This window comes from Equus asinus, chromosome 10, assembly GCF_041296235.1.
Source record: "Equus asinus isolate D_3611 breed Donkey chromosome 10, EquAss-T2T_v2, whole genome shotgun sequence".
NCBI lineage: Eukaryota > Metazoa > Chordata > Mammalia > Perissodactyla > Equidae > Equus > Equus asinus.
In genome coordinates this window covers 18,289,575-18,309,112 of record NC_091799.1, presented here as the reverse complement: position 1 = coordinate 18,309,112, position 19,538 = coordinate 18,289,575, and the positions used below count along the sequence as shown (strand labels likewise).

The following is a 19,538-nucleotide window of genomic DNA, read 5'->3' as shown; positions in this document are numbered from 1 at the left end:
CTGAGATAAGTGTCGCCAAACCGGCAAGTATGGGAACACCTGAGGAGGAAGTGATTCTAAGTCAGAGTGGTGGGCTCAGGAAGGTTCCCTTCAGGGGGCTGAGGGGGCTCAAGGGCTGTTCCTTCCTGTAATGGATCCACTGGTGCCGGTTCCACAGGTAAACAGTGCCGCCAGCTGACATTTAGTGGGCATTTACCGAGTTGCTGGCCCTGTGCTAGGTGCTCACATAAGTGACCTCACTTATTATGAGGTGAGCATCCTCAGCCCCTGTAGGACTCCAGCTCTTATCATCTCCATTCACAAATGAAGAAACCGAGGTTCTGAGGGGTTAAACAATTGGCCTGAGTGTCTATACCTCTAAAGTGACAGAGGTAGGATTTCTTTTATTCACTTGTACACTCAGTAAGTGTTTCTTCTGCTCCTGCTACTGCCCAGCCCTGATCTAGGCGCTGAGGATGTAACGATGAACAGCACAGCACGGCCTCTGCTTCGTGAAGCTTACATTCTAGTGGGGAGGAGGGGTCCGGTAAACAAACAAAGAAGGGAACCCCAGACAGTGGTGCGTGCCATGCAGAGCTTTAAAATAGACAGGTATCATATATGGCAGTGGAGGAGTTATTTGGGGTTTGACCCCCAAGTCCTTCTGATCCCAGAGTCGGCACTCTTGACCTCTGGGCCTCACTGTCCCCCAACCCCTGCAAAGCTCCCACAACTCTTGATTATGGCATTTGCCCCATTATACCTTGCGCTATGTACAATCTTTCTGATTGTTTTTCTTGAGACGTGAGACCCTGCCACGTTCATTTCTGCATGCATAATGGCACCTAGGACAGTGACGGTGGGAAAGGGTGGATCAGGGTGGGATAGAGGTTCCATCCGAGGGACTGCCAGAGCCAAGGCGGAGGCCTTGGCTGAGGGCGGCCAGTGAGGGCTTCAGCACCGTGGTGAGACTGTTTGGAGGAGAAGGCTGCGTTTTGGTGACACCAGTGAGCAGGAGGGCTGGGTGGGCAGAGGGCCCGGGGGAGGTGCCCATGCTCCCGGGCAGTGCAGAGACTGGCAGGGGCGGGAGAGAGCGCGCGCTCCAGCCTGGGGAGGTCGGGCCTCGCCGGGGCGGCAGCAGTGACACACATAGACATCTGAGAGACACAGAAAAGGCTGCTGCTGCTGCACTAGGGTGAGACTTTGGGGATAGTTCTGCTAACAAAAAGGAGCAGATTTAGGAGGAAACTAGTCATGCGTGAGGGAAAGATAATAGCCTTCCTTGAGGGCTGATTATCTGTCAGGCCCTAGGTGAAAACCTTTGCCTTGTCTCCTGGAATTCTCATTACAATCCAGCAGAGTCAGCATTATCATTATACCAGCTCAGGGATGAAGACCTGAGGCCAGAGGTTAAGCCATTTGCCACAAACCACAGGGGCAGTAAGTGGTACAGGCTGGATTTTAACTCGGGTCTGTCTGACCAGGGTCCGAGCTCCTGCCCGCTCCCACAAACTGCCTCCTGCGTTTCTTACATATGGAACCTATTGCATATGATGGAACAGAAGACAGAGATGTGGACTGGAGCGCTGAGGAGAATGTGTGCCTGAGGTGGTAGCTTTAGAGATTTTGAGCACATAGTAAAATTTGAAGCTAGAAGGTGGGCATTTTACTAAATGAGAGAAGAGCCCAAAAGCGGAAGAATAATCTGAAGTGGGAGAGAGGACAGGAGGGAGGAGATGTCACATGTCACAGGCTGCAGAGAATTGGGTAGAGAGATGAGCATTGGCCAAAGGCCCTCAGGTTGGGGAGAAGGAAATCTTTGTTGAGCTCAAAGAGGGCATTTTCCCTGATGGTGTGTAAGGGTTGAGAACACAAGTGCGGAAGCAGCAGGAGAGTTTTGGAGGCTCAGAGCTTGGAAACTCAAGAGGAACCAAGGACATCATCAGGTTGCGCACCCTATTCTCAGATGCAGAAACTGAGGCCCAGAGAGGTGAGTTTGCCCAGGTCCCAGAACTGGATCCTCTGACGCCCTTTTTTCACTGCACCATGCTTCCTCCCTTGAAGTGAAGGAGAGAGAGGGAATAGAAGTGTAAACATGATGCTTTTACGAGTCAAAGGGTCAAAGACCCTCCGTGTTTGAGGCAGGAAGAAGCCTGGCTGAAGTGCGAGAGGGGTAAGGTAGGAAAAGAACCAGAGAGCCGGTTCACAGCTTGCCTGTGGCAACTCCTAGCTGAGGGCCTCGAGTGACTTCACCTCTCTGAGCCTCACTTTCCTCATCTGTAAAACAGGAATAAATCCCTCTACTTTCCAGGGTTGATGTGAGAAGGAAATGAATAACTCACATGAAAAAGCTTTGTGAACCAAAGCTCACTCTGTGGGTCGTAATAGAGTAGAGAGGCCCACCAGAGCTTCTCAAAGGGTGTGGAAAGTCCGTGGGAAAATCCCAGTGCAGAAGGAAGAGACATTTCTCTCTTTCACGCCTACCGTGTATTGTACCCACGGCCGCCCGTGTGGCATTCTGGGTGCTGGTGAGGTGGCAATGAGCCCCCAGCCCCTGAGAGCCAAGGGCCGCGCCAAACACTCATAACTTGAGAAAGTCTTTGAATAGCGTCAGTGTCCAGCCGGCCCACGACCATTGCCCGTTCTCATTGCAGGTTAATTTTGTTGCAGCTATTGATGTGTACGAAGATGGAGATGCCGGTCTGCTCTTGTGTTACAACTGTAAGTGACGACTGTGTTTTTATCTTTATTTCCTAAATCAACTGTTCTTTTTTCTGGTCACTTTAAAGGGACTTAACCTTAGATTGACCTGATGTATCGTTCCTGTGTCCTGATTGCATCCATGAAGCATCTAAAAATTGCATTCCTACCTGCAGCTACCCATACTCCCCAGACCTGCTGGTGAGACGGTGCTGCAGGCGCTGCCTGTGGTGCCTTCTCCCGGATGAGGTGGTGACGACAGTGGCTTCCATGTAGGGAGCCCTTAGCGCGCCATCTGCTGTGCTCAGTCTGCTCGAGTCATCGTCTCTTTAATTCTCAGGTCCTGTGATTGTCTCTAGTTTAGAGATAAGGCAGCCGAGGCCTGGAGAGGGGAACTGCCTTTCTCAAGATCACACAGCTACAAAGTGACAGAGCCAGGGTTCACATGGGGAGCCTTCTTGGGTCCAGCACCCCAAGTTTTTACCACGGTTACTATTCTACTTTTTGCAGTTGCTCAGGTGTAAATGAAATCAGCCTAACCTGGCATATCTGGCCCCGGCAGGGTTAGTTTGGGGTAGGTGGCAGGCAGGGTTTCAGGCAGACCAAAGGTACCAAATAGGGTCTTTAAGGACTGTCGGCATTTTAAAGGCTAGTATTATACTTCAATAAAAAGGATCTTTTTAAGGCTAAAAGTAGTAAGATATTTTCCTGGCTGCCTAGTCTAACTAAAACAATAACACATTTTTCAGCTTAGAATTCTATTTTTCTTTTTTCTTTTTTTTTTCTCTTGTGGAAGATTAGCCCTGAGGTAACATCTGCTGCCAATCCTCCTCTTTTTGCTGAGGAAGACTGGCCCTGAGCTAACATCCGTGCCCATCTTCCTCTATATGTGGGATGCCTGCCACAGCATGGCTAGACAAGCGGTATGTAGGTCCACACCTGGGATCCAAAGCGGTGAACCCTGGTCCACTGAAGCAGAACGTGCAAACTTAACCACTGAGCCACCGGGCCGGCCCCAGAATTCTGTCTTTAGAGTGGTGATGCTGGTCGTATCACATGGGTCAGATATTTTGACTAATCTTTGATTAATAACATGAGAAAGCTAATTATCAGTAGAGAAATTTGTTTTGTAAACATCGTTTTTCAAAGTGTGCAAGATTTATGAGGAAGAAGTTAGGAGAAGGTAGTCACAAGAAGGAAAACCTCTTCAACAATAAATTGCTCTTTTAGGATATTTTATCCCCAGACCTGTACAAACCCTCCTCAAAACAACAGGTCTTTAATAGTCTGTCTGAGCTGCCCAAGCTCCAGCATGGGTCCAGATGCCAGTGCTCAGGTGGCCAGGCCGCTGCTGCTGCCGCCCTCTGTCCCAGGTTTACAGGACAAGAGGAGTAGGGGCCACATGTTTGAAGTCATTTCTGTAAGAGGTTTATCCCTTTAAAGTGTGGCCTTTTTACCTTATTGGAAAATCTGTGAGAAAAACTTGTGGCAGAATGCTTTAAAAACTGATGGGGGTCTGTGATGGGGACTCTTGGGGGCTTGCCCCGCGGCCGAGTGATTAAGTTCACGCACTCTGCTTCGGCGGCTCAGGGTTTCACCGGTTCAAATCCTGGGCGCAGACATGGCACCACTCATCAGGCCACGCTGAGGCGGCGTCCCACATAGCAAAGCCAGAAGGGCCTACAACTAGAATGTACAACTATATACTGGGGGGCTTTGGGGAGAAGAAGAAAGAAGAAGGAGGAAAAAAAAAAACTGATGCAGAAGGTTTTTTTTCTTTTAACTGCTTGAAAGGATGGGGGAGATTTTAGGTGGGAGAGAAGTTAAGAACAGAAAGATAGAGCAGATTTTTAGAATAAGAATGAATCCCAAAATGAAAAAGGGGCATGGAAACAAAGGTGAGTGACATCCTCTCTCTACCAAATTAGAAGCTTATTGACTCGAGCGGTCAGTGTTCCTGGGGGCGGGAGTGGTCCAGCACTAGGCAGGTGTGGTCCCAGTGGTCCCTTTGTCTCATGGAGCCCCTTGGGAGTTCCGTTTCTCCTGGCTTTGACCATCTCTTGGCTTTAGGCTCTGGTTTCATCTCCGGATGGGATCAGTGTATGTCTGTTTTCATAGATCCACCAGGCCATCAGAAGGTAATCTTTTACTCTTTAGATCCCACATGGGTCAAGGCCTTGGCAATCCAGGAGGCTCTCAGACCCACCTCGGTCTTCCCAAACCATGCCACTTCCTCCAGTTTTTTGGGGTCAGAAATCTGGCAATCCTTTTCACCTCCTCTTTCTCCCAGCAGGTTGGCAGGTACCTGGTGAACAACCCCAGGAGAACCAGCTGGTTTTCCCCAGTCACCCAGGTCACTTCTCTAATGCTCTCCCACTCACCCAGTGCACAGTCATTGGCTTGTTTTCTTCCATGTTCTTGTCTTGGTCACAGACACCTGCACAACAAAGGCCCTTTCTAACAAGCTGCTATGAAATAATTTTCATTTCCAAAATTGTTTCCCCCAAATTTGAAGCTGATTTTTATCATTCAAGTCAGTTCCTTTCGATTAAAAAGCAAAACAAAGTAAAAAATAAATTTTATAAACTCAGTTTTGTATAGAGAAGTTTTTATCTCAGATATGTTAAAGATGAAAATATTTTATAATAGAGATTATAACTTCGCATTACATGTTATTTGAGAAAAATGTATTCACAAGATAAACTTTAGGGGAAAAAAGTATAAATAGTCTAGCGTGTTGATGATGTTCTCATTTTCTTGTAATTAATCTCTATGTTGAATACCAGGGTCGGTCTTTGCTTAAAAAAGAAAGAAAAGAAAATTTGCCTGTGACCTTACCACACAGTGATGATTCACCTTTAATGCATATAATAAATTTCAGTACTAAGGGTGAACTCTGTGGTGCCTGATGATGTTTTAAAGATAACTTTAACACAGGAAAACTAGATTTTCGACGTGACCATATTTAACCTCACTAAGTCTTACGTTCCAGAAGAATGCAAAACCTGCTGCTCACGACTGTCGTGAGGATTAAACAGGATTCCACACGTAAAGCCCATCACACATTGCCAGGCACGGCAAGATTTTATTTTCCTCCTTTTATTCCAGTTCCTCAGTATATTAATTCAGAATCCAGTTTTTAACCTCCATAGACTTTTCTACATGCAAAAGGGACTTTTCTTGAGAGAAATTTGATTTAAAGTTAGAAATAGTATCTGTCACCCTGTTCTCTACCAGCTGGATGGGGAAGGTCAAAGGCGTGGAGGTCGTAGACTGAGCTCCTTCCTGTGCAGTGACGTTCTGGCGCCTCTGGGGCCCTCCATTCGGGCTGCCCTTTTTAACCGCAAGGGACGACTTTCTCTGTGCCAGGCACGTGTTAGGCTCTAGAGACACAACAGTGACAGGCCCTGCCAGGGACGGCAGTGAGCTCACAGTGTGGGGGAGCCGGGCACGGATGCCAGCACGTTGACTGTGGACATGCTTCCCAGCTCTGGGGTTCAAGAAATCCGCTTTGCTTACTCTCCTCAATCAGTTAAGTCGGATTTGGAGGCCCCTCTCCTCAGGTGCAGAGACCACCAATATGAGTTGCTGGGAGGGAGGGCCCTCTGCTTCTCTGGAGTTGAATTGGAATCCCTGGGGCTTATTCACGTGGAAAGGGGAGGGGAGGGGCCTCTGAACAGCAGTCTGGGTCACCTCATCCACACCTGTGTGACCCATTTCTCAGGCAGGCAGCTCCCCTCTGAGACAGGCTGAGGCTGGGGCTGGCCTCCCTAGGCACACACACAGCCATCCCCTACCTGGCCAGGATGTTCTGTGCTCAGGGAGCTGGGGTCTCCCCCAGCCCAAACCCCCTCAAACCCACCAGCAGTTTGCTCTCCCCTGGTGGGAATTGGGGTGGGACAGGGGAGTGGAGAGGAGTCATGTGTAAGGGACCTGGACCTTTAGAAACACAACACTGCTGTGTCCTTCCAGAGTGGGGATGAGGAAAGAAGAGTCGTTCATTCATTCAGCAAGTACTTACTGAGCACCCACTTGCCTGGAGCTTTCAGCCTGAATGAAATACACACAAATCCCTGCCCTCCTGGAGTGTACATTTCAAAGGGGGCAGGTAGACAATTAACAAGATAAATAAGAAAAATACCTAGTATGTTAAGTGGTGGTAAGTGCTAAGGGGAAATAAAGCAGAGGGGAGGGGCCGGGGTTGGCAGGTGTGGGGAGTGCAGGTCTCTGTTTAGAGAAGGTGAAAAAGCAAGGTGGCACTGGAAGGTGAGCGGAGAGAAGACCTGAAGGGAGTCAAGGAGCGGGACGTGAAGATAACCAGGGGCGAGGAGTCCAGGCAGAGACAACGGCCAGTGTTGTCAAGACCTCGGGGAGGAAACATTCTGGTATGTTCGAGGTGACCCCAGGATGACCATTGTGGCCACAACAGAGTGAGTGAGGGTGTGACTGGTGAAAAATGACGTCAGCAAAGAGGACCCGATTCAGGCAGGGCTGGCAGATGAAAGGCCTTTGGATTTTACTCTGGTGAGTGACTGGAGGATTTTGAGCAAAGAGGCAACATGATCTGACTTAGGCGTAAAAGGAAGACTCTGGGTGCAGGGTGGAGAACTAACTGAAGCGGGTGAGGGCCGGGAGGCCGGTTAAGAGGCAACTGCGCTCATCTGATGAAAGATGACAGTGGCTTGGACCAGAACAGCAGTCGTGGAGGTGCTGAGAAGTGGTCAGATGCTAGATGTGTTTTAAATATGAGAACTAAGATAATTTGCTGACGAATCAAATGTGGGATATGAGAGGAAGAGAAAAGGAAGACTCTGCAGTTTTGGGCATGAACAACTGGAAGAATGGAGAATTCTATTTACTGAGATGAAGGAACCTTTAAGAAGAGCAAGTTTGGGGAGAAAGATGAAGAGTTCAGTTTGGACACGTCAGTGCTTCCTAAACATCCCAGAGGAGACACTGGATGTGCAAGTGGGGAGCTCAGGGGAGAGGGCTGGCTGGAGATACTCACTTGGGAGTCATTAGCATATAAGTGACTTGAGACTTGAGAGACTCATGACTTAAGAGAGTCATGAGACTAAAGGTTACCCATGGGGAAGTGGGGAGAGAGAGGAGAGACTAACAGAGTAGGCTGAGGAGTGGCTAGAAAGACAGACTAAAATGGGTGGGGTCCTGAAAGGCAATGTAAGGAGGGAGGGAGCCACTCACTGTGTCATTGCCTCAGACACCAAAGGAGACAGGGTCTGAAAACTGCTGGTGGATTTACGAGGGGGAGTTGAAAATTCTTGATGAGAAAACGTGTCTTTGGGGCAGTAGTCGGGGCAGAAGCCTGATTGCTTAGGTCAGGAGAGAATGGGAAAGAGGAAATAGAAACACGGCATCCAGACAAGTCTTTCAGGGAATTTTGCTTTAAGGGAAAAAGAGAAAGGAAGAGTACACGGGCGAGAGGAGGGAGAGAGGTCAGGGATCTTGTTTCCTAAAAGCTGGAATAAACAGTGTGTTTTAAGGCTGTCGGGAAAGATCCAATGGAGAGGGGAAACTGGTGGCACAGGAGAGACGGGAGCATTGCCAGAGGAAGTCCCTGGGGCCGGAGTTGGAGGGGGGAAGATTAGGCGCAGCAGAGCCTCCAGAGCCCCAGGCAGGGGGCAGAGAGGGCACAGCAGGTGAGGGGCCATGCCATGGGGAATCGGGGTCCTTCCTGATGTTGGTTTTCTTCAGGAGCAAGTTCTTCAGCTGAGAGCCAGAATGCTTTTCTCCCCTAGTGGATCCATTGTAGCTAAACAAAACAATACTGACTCTGGTTAGTTTCTTCTCTCCTAGTAACTGACTCTGTTAAATAAACAATTACAAGACAGTATAAGATAAGGGCATTATAAGGCACAGCGGTCACATCAAAGGAGTCCCTAAGCCCCGATGGGGCAGGACATTCCCAAAGGATTTGACAGAGTGGGAGCTCCAGATGGGCTGTGGGCTGCTGCTGAGCTGGCCCCCTGCTGCCGTCTTACCGACATTCTTCCCACATCGCAGCTTTCAATTCTAACACTAGGGTTGGGGAGTGACTACTTGATGGGCATGAGGTTTTATTGCCGGGTGATGAAAATATTATAAAATTAGATTGTGATTGTGTCGTACAACTCTGTAAATATACAATCGTGTCACTTAACAGAGATGCATTCTGAGAAATGCATTGTTAGGTGAATTCGTCACTGTGCAAACATCATAGAGTGACTTACACAAACCTAGGTGGTACAGCCTACTACACATCTAGGCTGTGTGGTACTAATCTTATAGGACCACCGTCGTATTTGTGGTCCATTGTTGACCGAAGCATTGTTGTGCAGTGCAGGACTCTACTAAAATTCATTGAATTGTACACTTAAAATGGATGGATTTTATAGTATATAAATTAGATCTCAATAGAGCTGTTTTAAAAAATAATTAAAAAATAAAATTGTACGGCTAAAACATGATGGGGGTTCTGGAATAAAAGGGACCTTTGTTCCTACATGGACTTTCTCCAAGAGCATCTGAAACACCTGGATTTGTGTTTAAAGCTCGGAGCCAGCCAGGAACAGGGGAACTGAATGAACCAGGCCTCACGTACTCTAATGCTGGCTCAGGGTCAACAAGGTGATACAGGCGTATGGCTTCAAGTTTTCCTGATAAACGGTTGGCGTAGGGGAAGTCCACAGCGCCCACCGCACTTGTCCTGCCGAGTGAGGCTCAGAGCGCGATCTGCCTTTCGGGAGGGCTTCCTCCATCCAACGGCTCCACCAGGTGTCCCTTCCTCTCCACCGTCAAGCAGACCTGTGTTCTCCCTGACGTGGTACTTGCGAGTCTTTGGACAAGCTACTTCCCCTCTCCTTGCCTCAATTTGCTCATCTGTAAAATGAGCGTAATAATAGCATCTACTTCATAAGGTTGTACAGATTAAATGGGATAGCGTTTTTAAAGCTCGGTGTCTGGCACATAGTAAATTGTCCACGAATGGCAGCTGTGATTACTTATAGTCAATATTACTCTGGCTCCGACTGCCTCCTGGCCCTGAGAATCTGGCATCCAGCTGTTTACAGAGAATGAGCAGACAGGATGCTGTTCTCGTTGTCTGTTTTTCTTTTGTCTGATAACAGCTATCTGAGTGTCGTCTCTAACAAAAATGAGTCGCTATTGTTTCGTTGCAGACAGTTGCATCTATAAAAAGGTTTGCCCATTTAATGGTGGCTCTTTTTTGGTTCAACCCTCTGCATCAGACTTCCAGTTCTGTTGGAACCAGGCTCCTTGTGCGATTGGTAAGATAACCTTTCTCACACTGCTCTTCCCCTCCATAGGCACATCTGAGCTGTTCAGTTCTGTGTAAGCAAACTTGCTGGCTTGCTGCTAAATTGCCGTAAATTATGTGAGGATGATGAATGCTCAACGTGTTCTTTTTCTTCTTTAATTGTTTTTCATTTTGTTCCCCTTTGGGAACTGTTGTCTTCCATTGTTCCTCCTAGTTCTGAGCACATGAACATTTGAGAACAATTAAATATCAGTTCTCAGCACACCAGTATGTTTCAGGATCCTTTCATTTCTGGGCCTCACTCTCCTTTTTCTAAAATTCGAGAGCAAGATCTCCAGCCTTAACACTGACTGAGCTGGGGAGAAGCACCATTCTTACATATTTTGAAGCTTGAAAGTCTAGAATCATAGAAACTCAGGTACTTTGCCATGGAAGCGTCATGGGTGGTGGTGTTTCCTTTCTGTGGTTCAAGATCCACAGCTGGCATCTGCCTGGTGAGAGTCAGCTCAGAGCCAAGAATGTTCCAGTTAGTACTGTTTTCCTCAAAGTAAAAGTGTTTGTTGACAGGTAAACATTATAGAGTTTTGAGAGGAGAGCAGAGGAACCAGTCCAGATATTGGGAGGACTGGTCTGGCTTTGATGGCACATTAGATAGGAGGGTAAAAAAGAGAGAAGGGATTGAAAATGGCATTCATGTTCTGAGCCACAACGCTGGAGGGCACTTGAGAGGTCAAGGCTAGAGTGGTGGCTGTGGTAGTCACCAGGGTGAAGCCCAGAGAGTGGATGAGTTCACCAAGGGGAGAGAACGGGCCTGTGGGAAGAAGAGAGAGAAAGAAGTGGCCAGTGAAAAAGGCAGAGGTGGCAGCACAGGGCAGCCAGGGAGTTGCCGTGCCTGAAAGTCAGTGTGTCATAAAAATGCTTCCAAGAAGAGGGGCTGACCTTTAACAAACAACTCAACACACGCACTGAACCCGAGGGACACTGTGAGGGACCGTGAGGAATAAGACGCAGCCCCTGCCCAAACATACATGACAGGAGGAGCGACTAAGCAACAGGGAATGAAGCATGAGTAGACGGCAGGGTTTCCAGGCAGAACGGCATGTGCCAAAGGAGAGGGTGTGTCATGCTGTCGTGTGGACAACTGGGAGAAAGTCTCGCAGGACCTGGGCAGTGAGCCTCCAGAAGATCGGCTTGCAGGACTGCAGTAGGAAAGATGGCGAGGAGAAATGGAGCCAGCGCACACCTACTTAGAGCAGGAGCTTGGCAACTAAGGGGAGCTGTCTTAGGAGTGCAGGCTCTCTTAGAATTGGGGGACGTGCCCTGTGAAGGAAGAAGAGAAGCAGCCAGAGGGATGGAGAGATGACAGTTTCTGGAAAAGTGAGGATGAATGTGCCCCAAGGCAGCCGATGGGAGCTGACTGCCCGGTCTCCTTGCAGTCTGTGCTTTCCCATACCTCCTGGCCTTCACCACCGACTCCATGGAGATCCGCCTGGTGGTGAACGGGAACCTGGTCCACACGGCGGTTGTGCCTCAGCTGCAGCTCGTAGCCTCCAGGGTGAGTAGAACTGGAGTTTTATTTCTTCTCATCGGGTTAGGCTGATGAGGACAACACTGCTTGTGTGTCAAAGTGCCAGGAGGAATCTGAAAGAGCTGAAAACAGACTCATGGGTTGGGTTTCTATGTGTGGCCCCTTGGGCTTCAAAATGCCTCTCCTTAGTTTTGTTAAGAGAGTCATTCGGTGCTGGTGGCAGTTGGGGACCAGTCAGCTGAGACGAGAACTCCCTGATCAGAGACAAGGTCAGTGGTCACAGTGCACTGAAGGACAGTCCAAGTCTAGAAAAGAAAGAGCTTGCAATATCACTTTCTTCCTTTGCCGCTTTCTATCCTCAATTTGAATTTTTATCCTATAAACTATAACTAACTAACTAATCCATGTCTAGTAACACAAAATTGGAGCAAAACCAGGGGATGCAGGAAGGAAGATGACTTCCCAAGGTGTCTTCTATCACTGGCGCACAATCCAGGAGGTCTTGCTCTAGTCCCCTCCCCCGAGTCAGCCCCACACAGGCTTCCCTGGCCGTGCCTCTCTGGGCTGGTCCCTGCCACTCTGGGCTGGTCCCCCGGCTGCACCCCCTGTGGTACCTTCTCCTTCCCGACATGCCTCACATTTGGTGGTGGGTGTATACAAATACCGCGTATTTGTCTGCTTCCGCACTACACGGACAGTTCTGTGAAAGCAGGGACTGAGCGTCTCACTCGCCGACACAGCGCCAGTGGCATGCTAGCCAGTGTTTAACCACCAGCTGCCCAGGAAATAGGTGTGTGTGTGGTGTATATACGTACATTAGTTGATGTAGTGCATAGTATAAATTTTGCTGACATAAAAATTAAAATATCTTACAATTTACAAATAATAATAAAATATACAGTGCTTTTTATCTTAAAGTCCATTTAGCCAATTGGCTCCCACAAAATGTTTTTGCTAATTTCTGCTGAATTCTTGTATCAGTAACCCGCCCATGGTTGCTGTCCAACCATGATTTTACAGCTGGAGTTATATCTCAATCCATTAATTCTTTTTCCGATAAATTTGTTGTCATTAAATCCAATATGTGATCTACTCTTAAACTGTTTCTCACCCTCGCACAAATCAGTCATTAAACCAAAACTTCTTTCCGTTTCAACACTCGACTCAACACACTTAATTTTAATCTTCATTATTAACATTTTCTCCATAGCTTTGTTTAGACAGTCAACAAAACGACAAATGAAGCTCTGATTTGTAGCATTTGCCAGTTCCCATGGCGTAAATTGTCCCGCCAGTTGGTTTCAAGCGTCCCATGTGACACCATGGAACACAGAGCTGGGAGGAGACGTACCGTAGCCACTAGTAGACAGTATTTCCACCATGCAGATACCATTGATGCAAACAACCTCAAGAGCAGAGATAATAGTAAACGTAGTAAAATAATTAGGAATGGTTGCATTTTGATATTTAATACCTTTGTTTTCGATAGAATCCTTTTTCAGTTTATTAATGGCTGTGTTTAACAGCCAACATGCAAAATCCTTGAAAATCGGCACGTAAATCGGGACTCATGAGTCAATACAAGCTGCCTCCAGCACACCACTGCGTTATCACCCAGGCCTGCACAGTATAGGTGTGTGCAAGTGTTTGCTGAATCAGTGAGTGAAGGATCCATTTCCCCATCTGTAAAATGGCCTGGACTGAGTCCCCAGGTCCTTTGAGTTCGAACGCTCCGAGTGCCTGAGACTCCTGTGAGCGAAATTCGTGATGTGTTTTGTTTTTGCAGAAGGTGTGTGGGGAATTGACTCTTTTCTATTGTTTACCAACAAATAGATGAGGAAAACTCTGAACTGTGCAGTCAGGGCTTTCCTCTGGAAGCCCCCTCCCCGGGCCTGCGCCCCGAGGCTGTAGCAGCTGAGCTTGAGGAACAGTGGAAGGTGATGACAGGAGGGCCCGTGGCGCAGGGCGTGTAACCCCAGCAGATCGTGACGCTTTCTGTTTCTTTCCAGTCGGATATATACTTCACAGCCACCGCTGCCGTGAATGAGGTCTCGTCTGGAGGCGGCTCCAAGGGGACCAGCGCCCACAACTCTCCTCAGACACCCCCGGGCCGAGAGACTCCAGTATTTCCTTCTTCCCTGGGGGAAGGTGAAGTCCAATTTTTACTGTCTTATTAATAGATATCTTTAATGCCTTCTGATTTCTCTAGTTCATTGTCAAATATCGACATGCGGGGAAGTCACTATTTAAAGCCGTAAAGAAACCTGCAGTCTGAATGCATTGGTGGCATTCTTAAGAAAACTTGTGATACCCAAAAAAAAAAAAAAAAAATCCGGTTATGGAAACAATTATTTCAACGAGGAGAAGGGAGTTGAGGGCTAGACAGCAAAGTTATTTTTCCTTCAGGGATGTTAACGATACAGCGGGTTTTTATAGCTAAAAGGATCTAGCCGTCAAACCAACACGTTACTCAGCACACCCAGTCTTTCACTCTATCTGGCTTTGCCCCTGAATCCCAGAGGCCTTTGCTGTGGTTACCGCTTCACTCTGAACATGGCGCTTTTCCCAACTTCTCACCACATCAGTCATCTTTATGGCTCCTTGTTCTGATCAAGCACGGAGCTCCCCAAGCAGGGCAGCTGGGCTGCTGGCTGGGCTGCAGCTGTTCGCTTTTCTCGTCTACTCTTTTGTTCTATGCAAGCGTAACCAGAAGTGGGGGCACTTTATCCAATTTACCCTTGAAAACGATGCCCTTGAAAAACAAGGCTGTCAGGCACCCTCACTTAATTGCTCCTAATGAGACCTGGAAGATCAGCATGCGACATAAAACCTTCCTTCATGCCAGCTATGTTGAGGACCCAGAAATTATCCTTTTGTAAATAATGTGAACTTTTCTTCAAGTTTTGAGGTTCTCTTAATCATATTTCAGGTGAAATTCAGTCAAAAAATCTGTACAAGATTCCACTCAGAAACCTTGTTGGCAGAAGCATCGAGCGACCTCTGAAATCGCCCTTAGTCTCCAAGGTCATCACCCCACCCACTTCCATCGGCGTTGGCATCGCTGCCATTCCTGTCACTCATTCCTTGTCCCTGTCCCGCATGGAGATTAAAGAAATAGCAAGCAGGACCCGCAGGGAGCTGCTGGGTAATGGCTCTTGATTTTTGTGTTTTCACTGTAAATATACCAGCTGATTTTATCTTTGGATATTAATCATCCTCAAAAGCAATGAGTTAAAAAGAAACTTTCCTCTAATGAGGAACTAATAATAAATTATAGTGCACCTACACCAAGGAAGACCATGCAGTTTACCCACCAACAATGACGTGTCGATCTACGTGCATTGGTGTGGAGAGCTGTCCAAACCATGGTCAGGCAGTTTGTAAACAGTATGTCTAGCCTGATACAATTTTTAAAATAGATGTATCTAAATATGTCCGATCTCCTAGAAAAGAGTCTAGAAGGCTTGACATCCTGTACTTCTCAGATATTTTATATTTGTCTATCCAGAAGTTTAAATTCACGTTTGTGTTGCAGTTCAGTTATCACTTCTCACAGCCCCTAGACCACGGGGCACACCGGTGGGGAGGGTACAGATGCAAGATATTGGTTACGCCTTTCTCCCTCGGTTTACAGGCCGGGGGCCAGACCAGAGAAAGACAAAGCCCTGTGATAATTGTGAAAGGCTAGACTGTTGAGAGCTTTTGGTTCAAAATGGAAGCGATGTGTTAAACCAGGAAGAAGTGGTTTGAAAGCTTGAATTGGGATCTGCGTGGCCTAAAACTGCGAGGACAGTTAGCCTTAACACCCCTGCCCTGCAGTGACGTTTCCTGAACGACTGGAGAAGGGGATCCGGCCACCTGAGAGGCAGGCTTTGACCTTGGCACAGTCGGTCGGCTTTAGAGGTGGTGGCTTCCACTGTGCTCTTACAGTGTGTGCATGGCTATTTTTAACCCACGATTCCCTATGAATCTGCCAACCACTGTTACAGAGCACCGTGCTTTTCAGAAATTGAACATCTGAATTGGAGAATTATAGTTTCAGTGGTAGACAGACTCTTCTGAGTCTTTTTTTTGCAATACATATATTCTTTATAATCAGAAAAACAACCTTCTACCAAGAAAACCAATTATTTAAAAATATATATTTTATCATCTTTCATCCTGACTGCAGCCCAATAACGCACTAATACTCAACCAAGAAAAAGGTGTGTTCTGTCTCTGGGGCAGCCCTGTGGTGACTGCCCTCTGACCTCTGATTCTCCCCTGCACTCCAGGCCTCTCCGACGAAGGTGGACCCCGGTCAGAAGGAGCACCAAAGGCGAAGTCAAAAGCCCGGAAGCGGTTAGAAAGCCAGGGAGGCCCCAAGCCAGGGACAGTGAGGTCAACGAGCAGCGACAGGTAAAGAGGGGAGCAGCCTTTTGAGTCCCAGCCCTGCCCCCGAGGCCCTATCTGTCAACTGATGACCCCAAGGGCTGGCCCCTTGACCAGCCACAGCCAAGGGTCAGCATCCAGCTCCTCTCAGAGGATCCCCAGAGAACATGCCCACCCAGGAGGGGCCCAGACAAATGGGCGACCTCACTAGCAATCCAACAAGTGCTCATCAAAATACGTTGAGAATGATGGGCAGTAAGCACTCTCCAATACTCCTGGTGGGACTCGAAATAGGAACGGCCTTTCTGGATGGCAGTTCAGTATCATATGTCAATGAATATTTGTTGAATCCCATTGACTTGTCCCCTGAGATTCTCTGTGTCCCTCAGGCATCATCATGCATGCTCCTGTGTGAGGGCAGGGGGCACATGGCTCCGTGAATTCATTCAGCACACTTTCTTGGAGCACCTGGCACTGAGCTGGGTGTTGGGGATATGGAGATGACCTTCACGGGGTTCACAGGCCAGTCGGGAAGGCCAAGAAGGGCATCCTAGGAATTACATCCCAGGGTGGCAAGTGATGCAGAAGGATGAGGGGTGCTGTGCACCCCACACCTGGGGCAGGGAGGGTCTCAAACATCAGGAAGGGCCCAGCCAACCCCCATAAATCAAGTGAGCGTTAGCCCGGCCAAGAGAGGGGCAGCACGCACGCATGCTTTAATCCCACCAACTTTTATTGAGCCCTCCTACGTGACAAGGCCCCTCTCCTCATGGACTGCACATCCCAGTGTGGAGAAACAGACAATAAACCTGTAAACAAAAAGTGAATTAAATCACTTCCAGTAGTGACAGGTGTTGTAAGGAAACTGAAAAGAAGATAAGTGATGGGGGTGGTGGATAGGTCTGCTCGGGGCTGGGGGCGGGGGGGGGGGGGGGGGGTGGCGGGCGGCGTCAAGGAAGCCTTCTTTGAGGAAGTGGCAGTAAGCTGAGCTTTCAGCGGACCAGCAGAGAGAGAGAGGAGTGGATCAGCCTGAGCACAGAGAACAGAGCGGGGCAGGGGCGAGTACTAGTTTAAGGAATGAACAGCTTGAATTTGGTCAAACTGGTTTTGCACCTGTCAAGAGGGGTCAGCAGGGCCAGGACCTTTGGCCTGTGGGTAGGAGTTTCAGCCTTGTCCTCAGGCCATGGGGAGCCATAGTGGGGGCCTTTAGGCAGAGTGACATTATCCGGATTTGCACTTTAGAAAGATAAAAACGCCTCACAAACACCTCCTCTGTGTCACCACTGGCCTTTAAAACTCACAGCTGTCAAAAGTTCATAAATAACAGTAAAATCAATGACTCACCGAAGTAGTCATTCATAAAAGTTTATTGTGCACACACCAAAAAGACCGTTTGCAAAGGGAGGCACTCACACCAAAACATGGCATGAGGCTCAGGAGTCTGTCATTATGAAGCGGCTTCTATGGAGAAGGCTGTGACTGCCGATTCTTCACAGCGATTCGTTATAATATTAGAAGTTTCTTAAATGATAGGGAATTGCTCAGTGGTTACTGCATATCAACCTTGGGAAACAAGTTTTGCTTATGCTTTCCAGAGGAGTAAGCAAGAAATGACCCAGGTCAAGTTAGTTTTGCAAAATAAGCTGAATTAAACTTTGTATGACTACACTGGTTTTGTCTGCTCAGGGAATTTTCAAGATTGATCTCCGTTTGTTTTTTATTTTAACACAACAACGCATGAGGTAGGACTGTCTGACTGCAGAACCCAAGCTCTGTTGGAGTGGGGGGTGACTCCTGCTCCTGCCCTCTTCCCCATGATGGGTAGGGGGTGGGGGAAGGCAGGCTTCTGAGCTCCGATGAGCAGGAAACTGCCAGAGAGAATAGGCTCAGGTCAGTGGTGCTCCCACTGAAAAAGCAGTGATCCTCTTACGGTGACTTTTCTCTTCCAGGATCACCTCGGCTTCCTTGGAAAGTCCTTCTACTTCCGAAGCCAATCCCGAGGGGCGTTACCACTCAACAGGCTCCGAGCAGGAGCCCATGGCAGACAGAGAAGGCAGCCCAGTCTGGGGCAGCAGCCCCTTTCAGCTCACGGCTTCCTCGGATGAAGACATCATTGACTTGAAGTAAACAGAGCCCGAATCGAGTCCGCCATCTTTAATTTTCTTATGGAGGTTTATACTCTTTAACCAGTTCTGACATCATTTCTCAACAAAATGTGGCTTTTAGCCTGTCCGTGAGCTATTGGACCAAACCTTCTGCACACTCGGCCAGTTTGGGTCACTCTCCAGTGTCCGGTGCCATCTTCCTTGACCTATGTTTCTTTCTGTTCAGGAACCATCAGTCCCCTTGTAATAAAGGTGGTAGATTTCATTGAGGTTTTAGATTGAAACTTTGAATAAATCAAAAATGTTCATTCTTATTTACTGCAAGCTTCTCTTATATTTTATATACTTAGATAGGAAAATTAGTTTTTCATTACAGTTTTGATTTATGTCACGTAATGTGTTTCTTTTATAAAGAAAAGCCATTGCCTTTAAAATTTATTATAAATAAGTTTTCTTTCTGCACCTTTGGCCCCTGTTACTGTTTCAGTTCACTGTGATTAGAACCAGCTGCATTCCTGCCTAGAGACTTTTGAGAAAAGCTGAGTGGTTGGATCTTAGAAGCTCCTGCTTCTTCCTCCTTGTGTCTCACAAAAAATTATAAGGTCTAGGAGCTTGTTAAGTCTCATGATTATTTTGTTTGGTTTTATTGTTACTATAAAATCATATAACCAGGGGACAGTTACTCCTTATCATCAAAATCATCATTCTCAAATTCCCTCCTCTCGTTCGGGTCTGCTTTGCTCTTTCACACGAACCAAATGATTATCTTCCCTCTTGTCATTTATCTGCCTTCCATGGCCCCCTCCTCAAAGTGAGCAGCAAATGTGGGTTTGGCCAAGTGCAAGTGACACAGCGAAATGTCAGCCTCTAGCCAGGGGAGAGCAAAGGGGGGAAGACCAGTTTCACTGGCAGTGTAAAAATTTTAATTTGTGCGAAGCAGGTAATTCATCCCTGGCTTTAGTCTGATGGATTCCATTTTATTACATCTCTTCTTGCCTACATTACCCATCAAAAGAAACTTTAAATCATTTCCCCTGTTGAAGTGGCTCTGAGGAGTTCTTCTATAGCTCTTCTCTGTGAGTGCAGAGAGCTGTGGTTGACAAGACCTTGACCTCACAGATTTCACAGGAGTTGGGATCCTACCTCCTTGTGGGCTTCGCACACTGCGGTAAGAGCTCCCCTCTCTGCCTAGTGCACAAACGGTTCAACGTGATGAATCCAAGCTGAGGGCTGCCTGGTTCCCTCCAGCAGAAGGCAAGAGGCAAGCATAATAAAGACAGTGCTTTTTTTAGGGCTGCCCGGGTAGGGTGTTAATAACCAAATGTGTCTTCTCATTATCTCTACAGCATTCCACATTCCCATTCTGCTGTTGCGTTTTCTATGCCCTTTTGATATATAGGGGGAAACACGAGGTCCACTACGTACTGGATCTCGACCTCACCAAAAGTTTTGTGAATTAGGTTTTACTATTCTTGCCTTTCACATAGGAAACTGAGGCTCAGAAAGGGACATTGATTTGAACCTGTGACTTCTCTGACCCCAGAGCTCTCCTCTCTCCCTGTCTACCCTAGAGAGCCAG

General features: G+C 47.7%; 1 protein-coding gene across 4 annotated transcripts in view; it reads left to right on the top strand.

The window, feature by feature from the left end:
- Positions 1-18,273, top strand: part of GARNL3 (GTPase activating Rap/RanGAP domain like 3) — a 148,130-nt gene extending 129,857 nt beyond the window's left edge. For all 4 annotated transcript variants that reach the window (XM_070518720.1, XM_044778723.2, XM_044778726.2 and 1 more), the window contains 7 exons: positions 2,634-2,700; positions 9,858-9,965; positions 11,392-11,510; positions 13,493-13,631; positions 14,413-14,628; positions 15,758-15,881; positions 17,804-18,273. In XM_070518720.1, the coding sequence (XP_070374821.1) occupies positions 2,634-2,700; positions 9,858-9,965; positions 11,392-11,510; positions 13,493-13,631; positions 14,413-14,628; positions 15,758-15,881; positions 17,804-17,981 (951 nt within the window). In that variant the 3' untranslated portion in view covers positions 17,982-18,273. The remainder of the gene's footprint in view (positions 1-2,633; positions 2,701-9,857; positions 9,966-11,391; positions 11,511-13,492; positions 13,632-14,412; positions 14,629-15,757; positions 15,882-17,803) is intronic.
- The last annotated feature ends 1,265 nt before the right edge of the window (positions 18,274-19,538 follow it).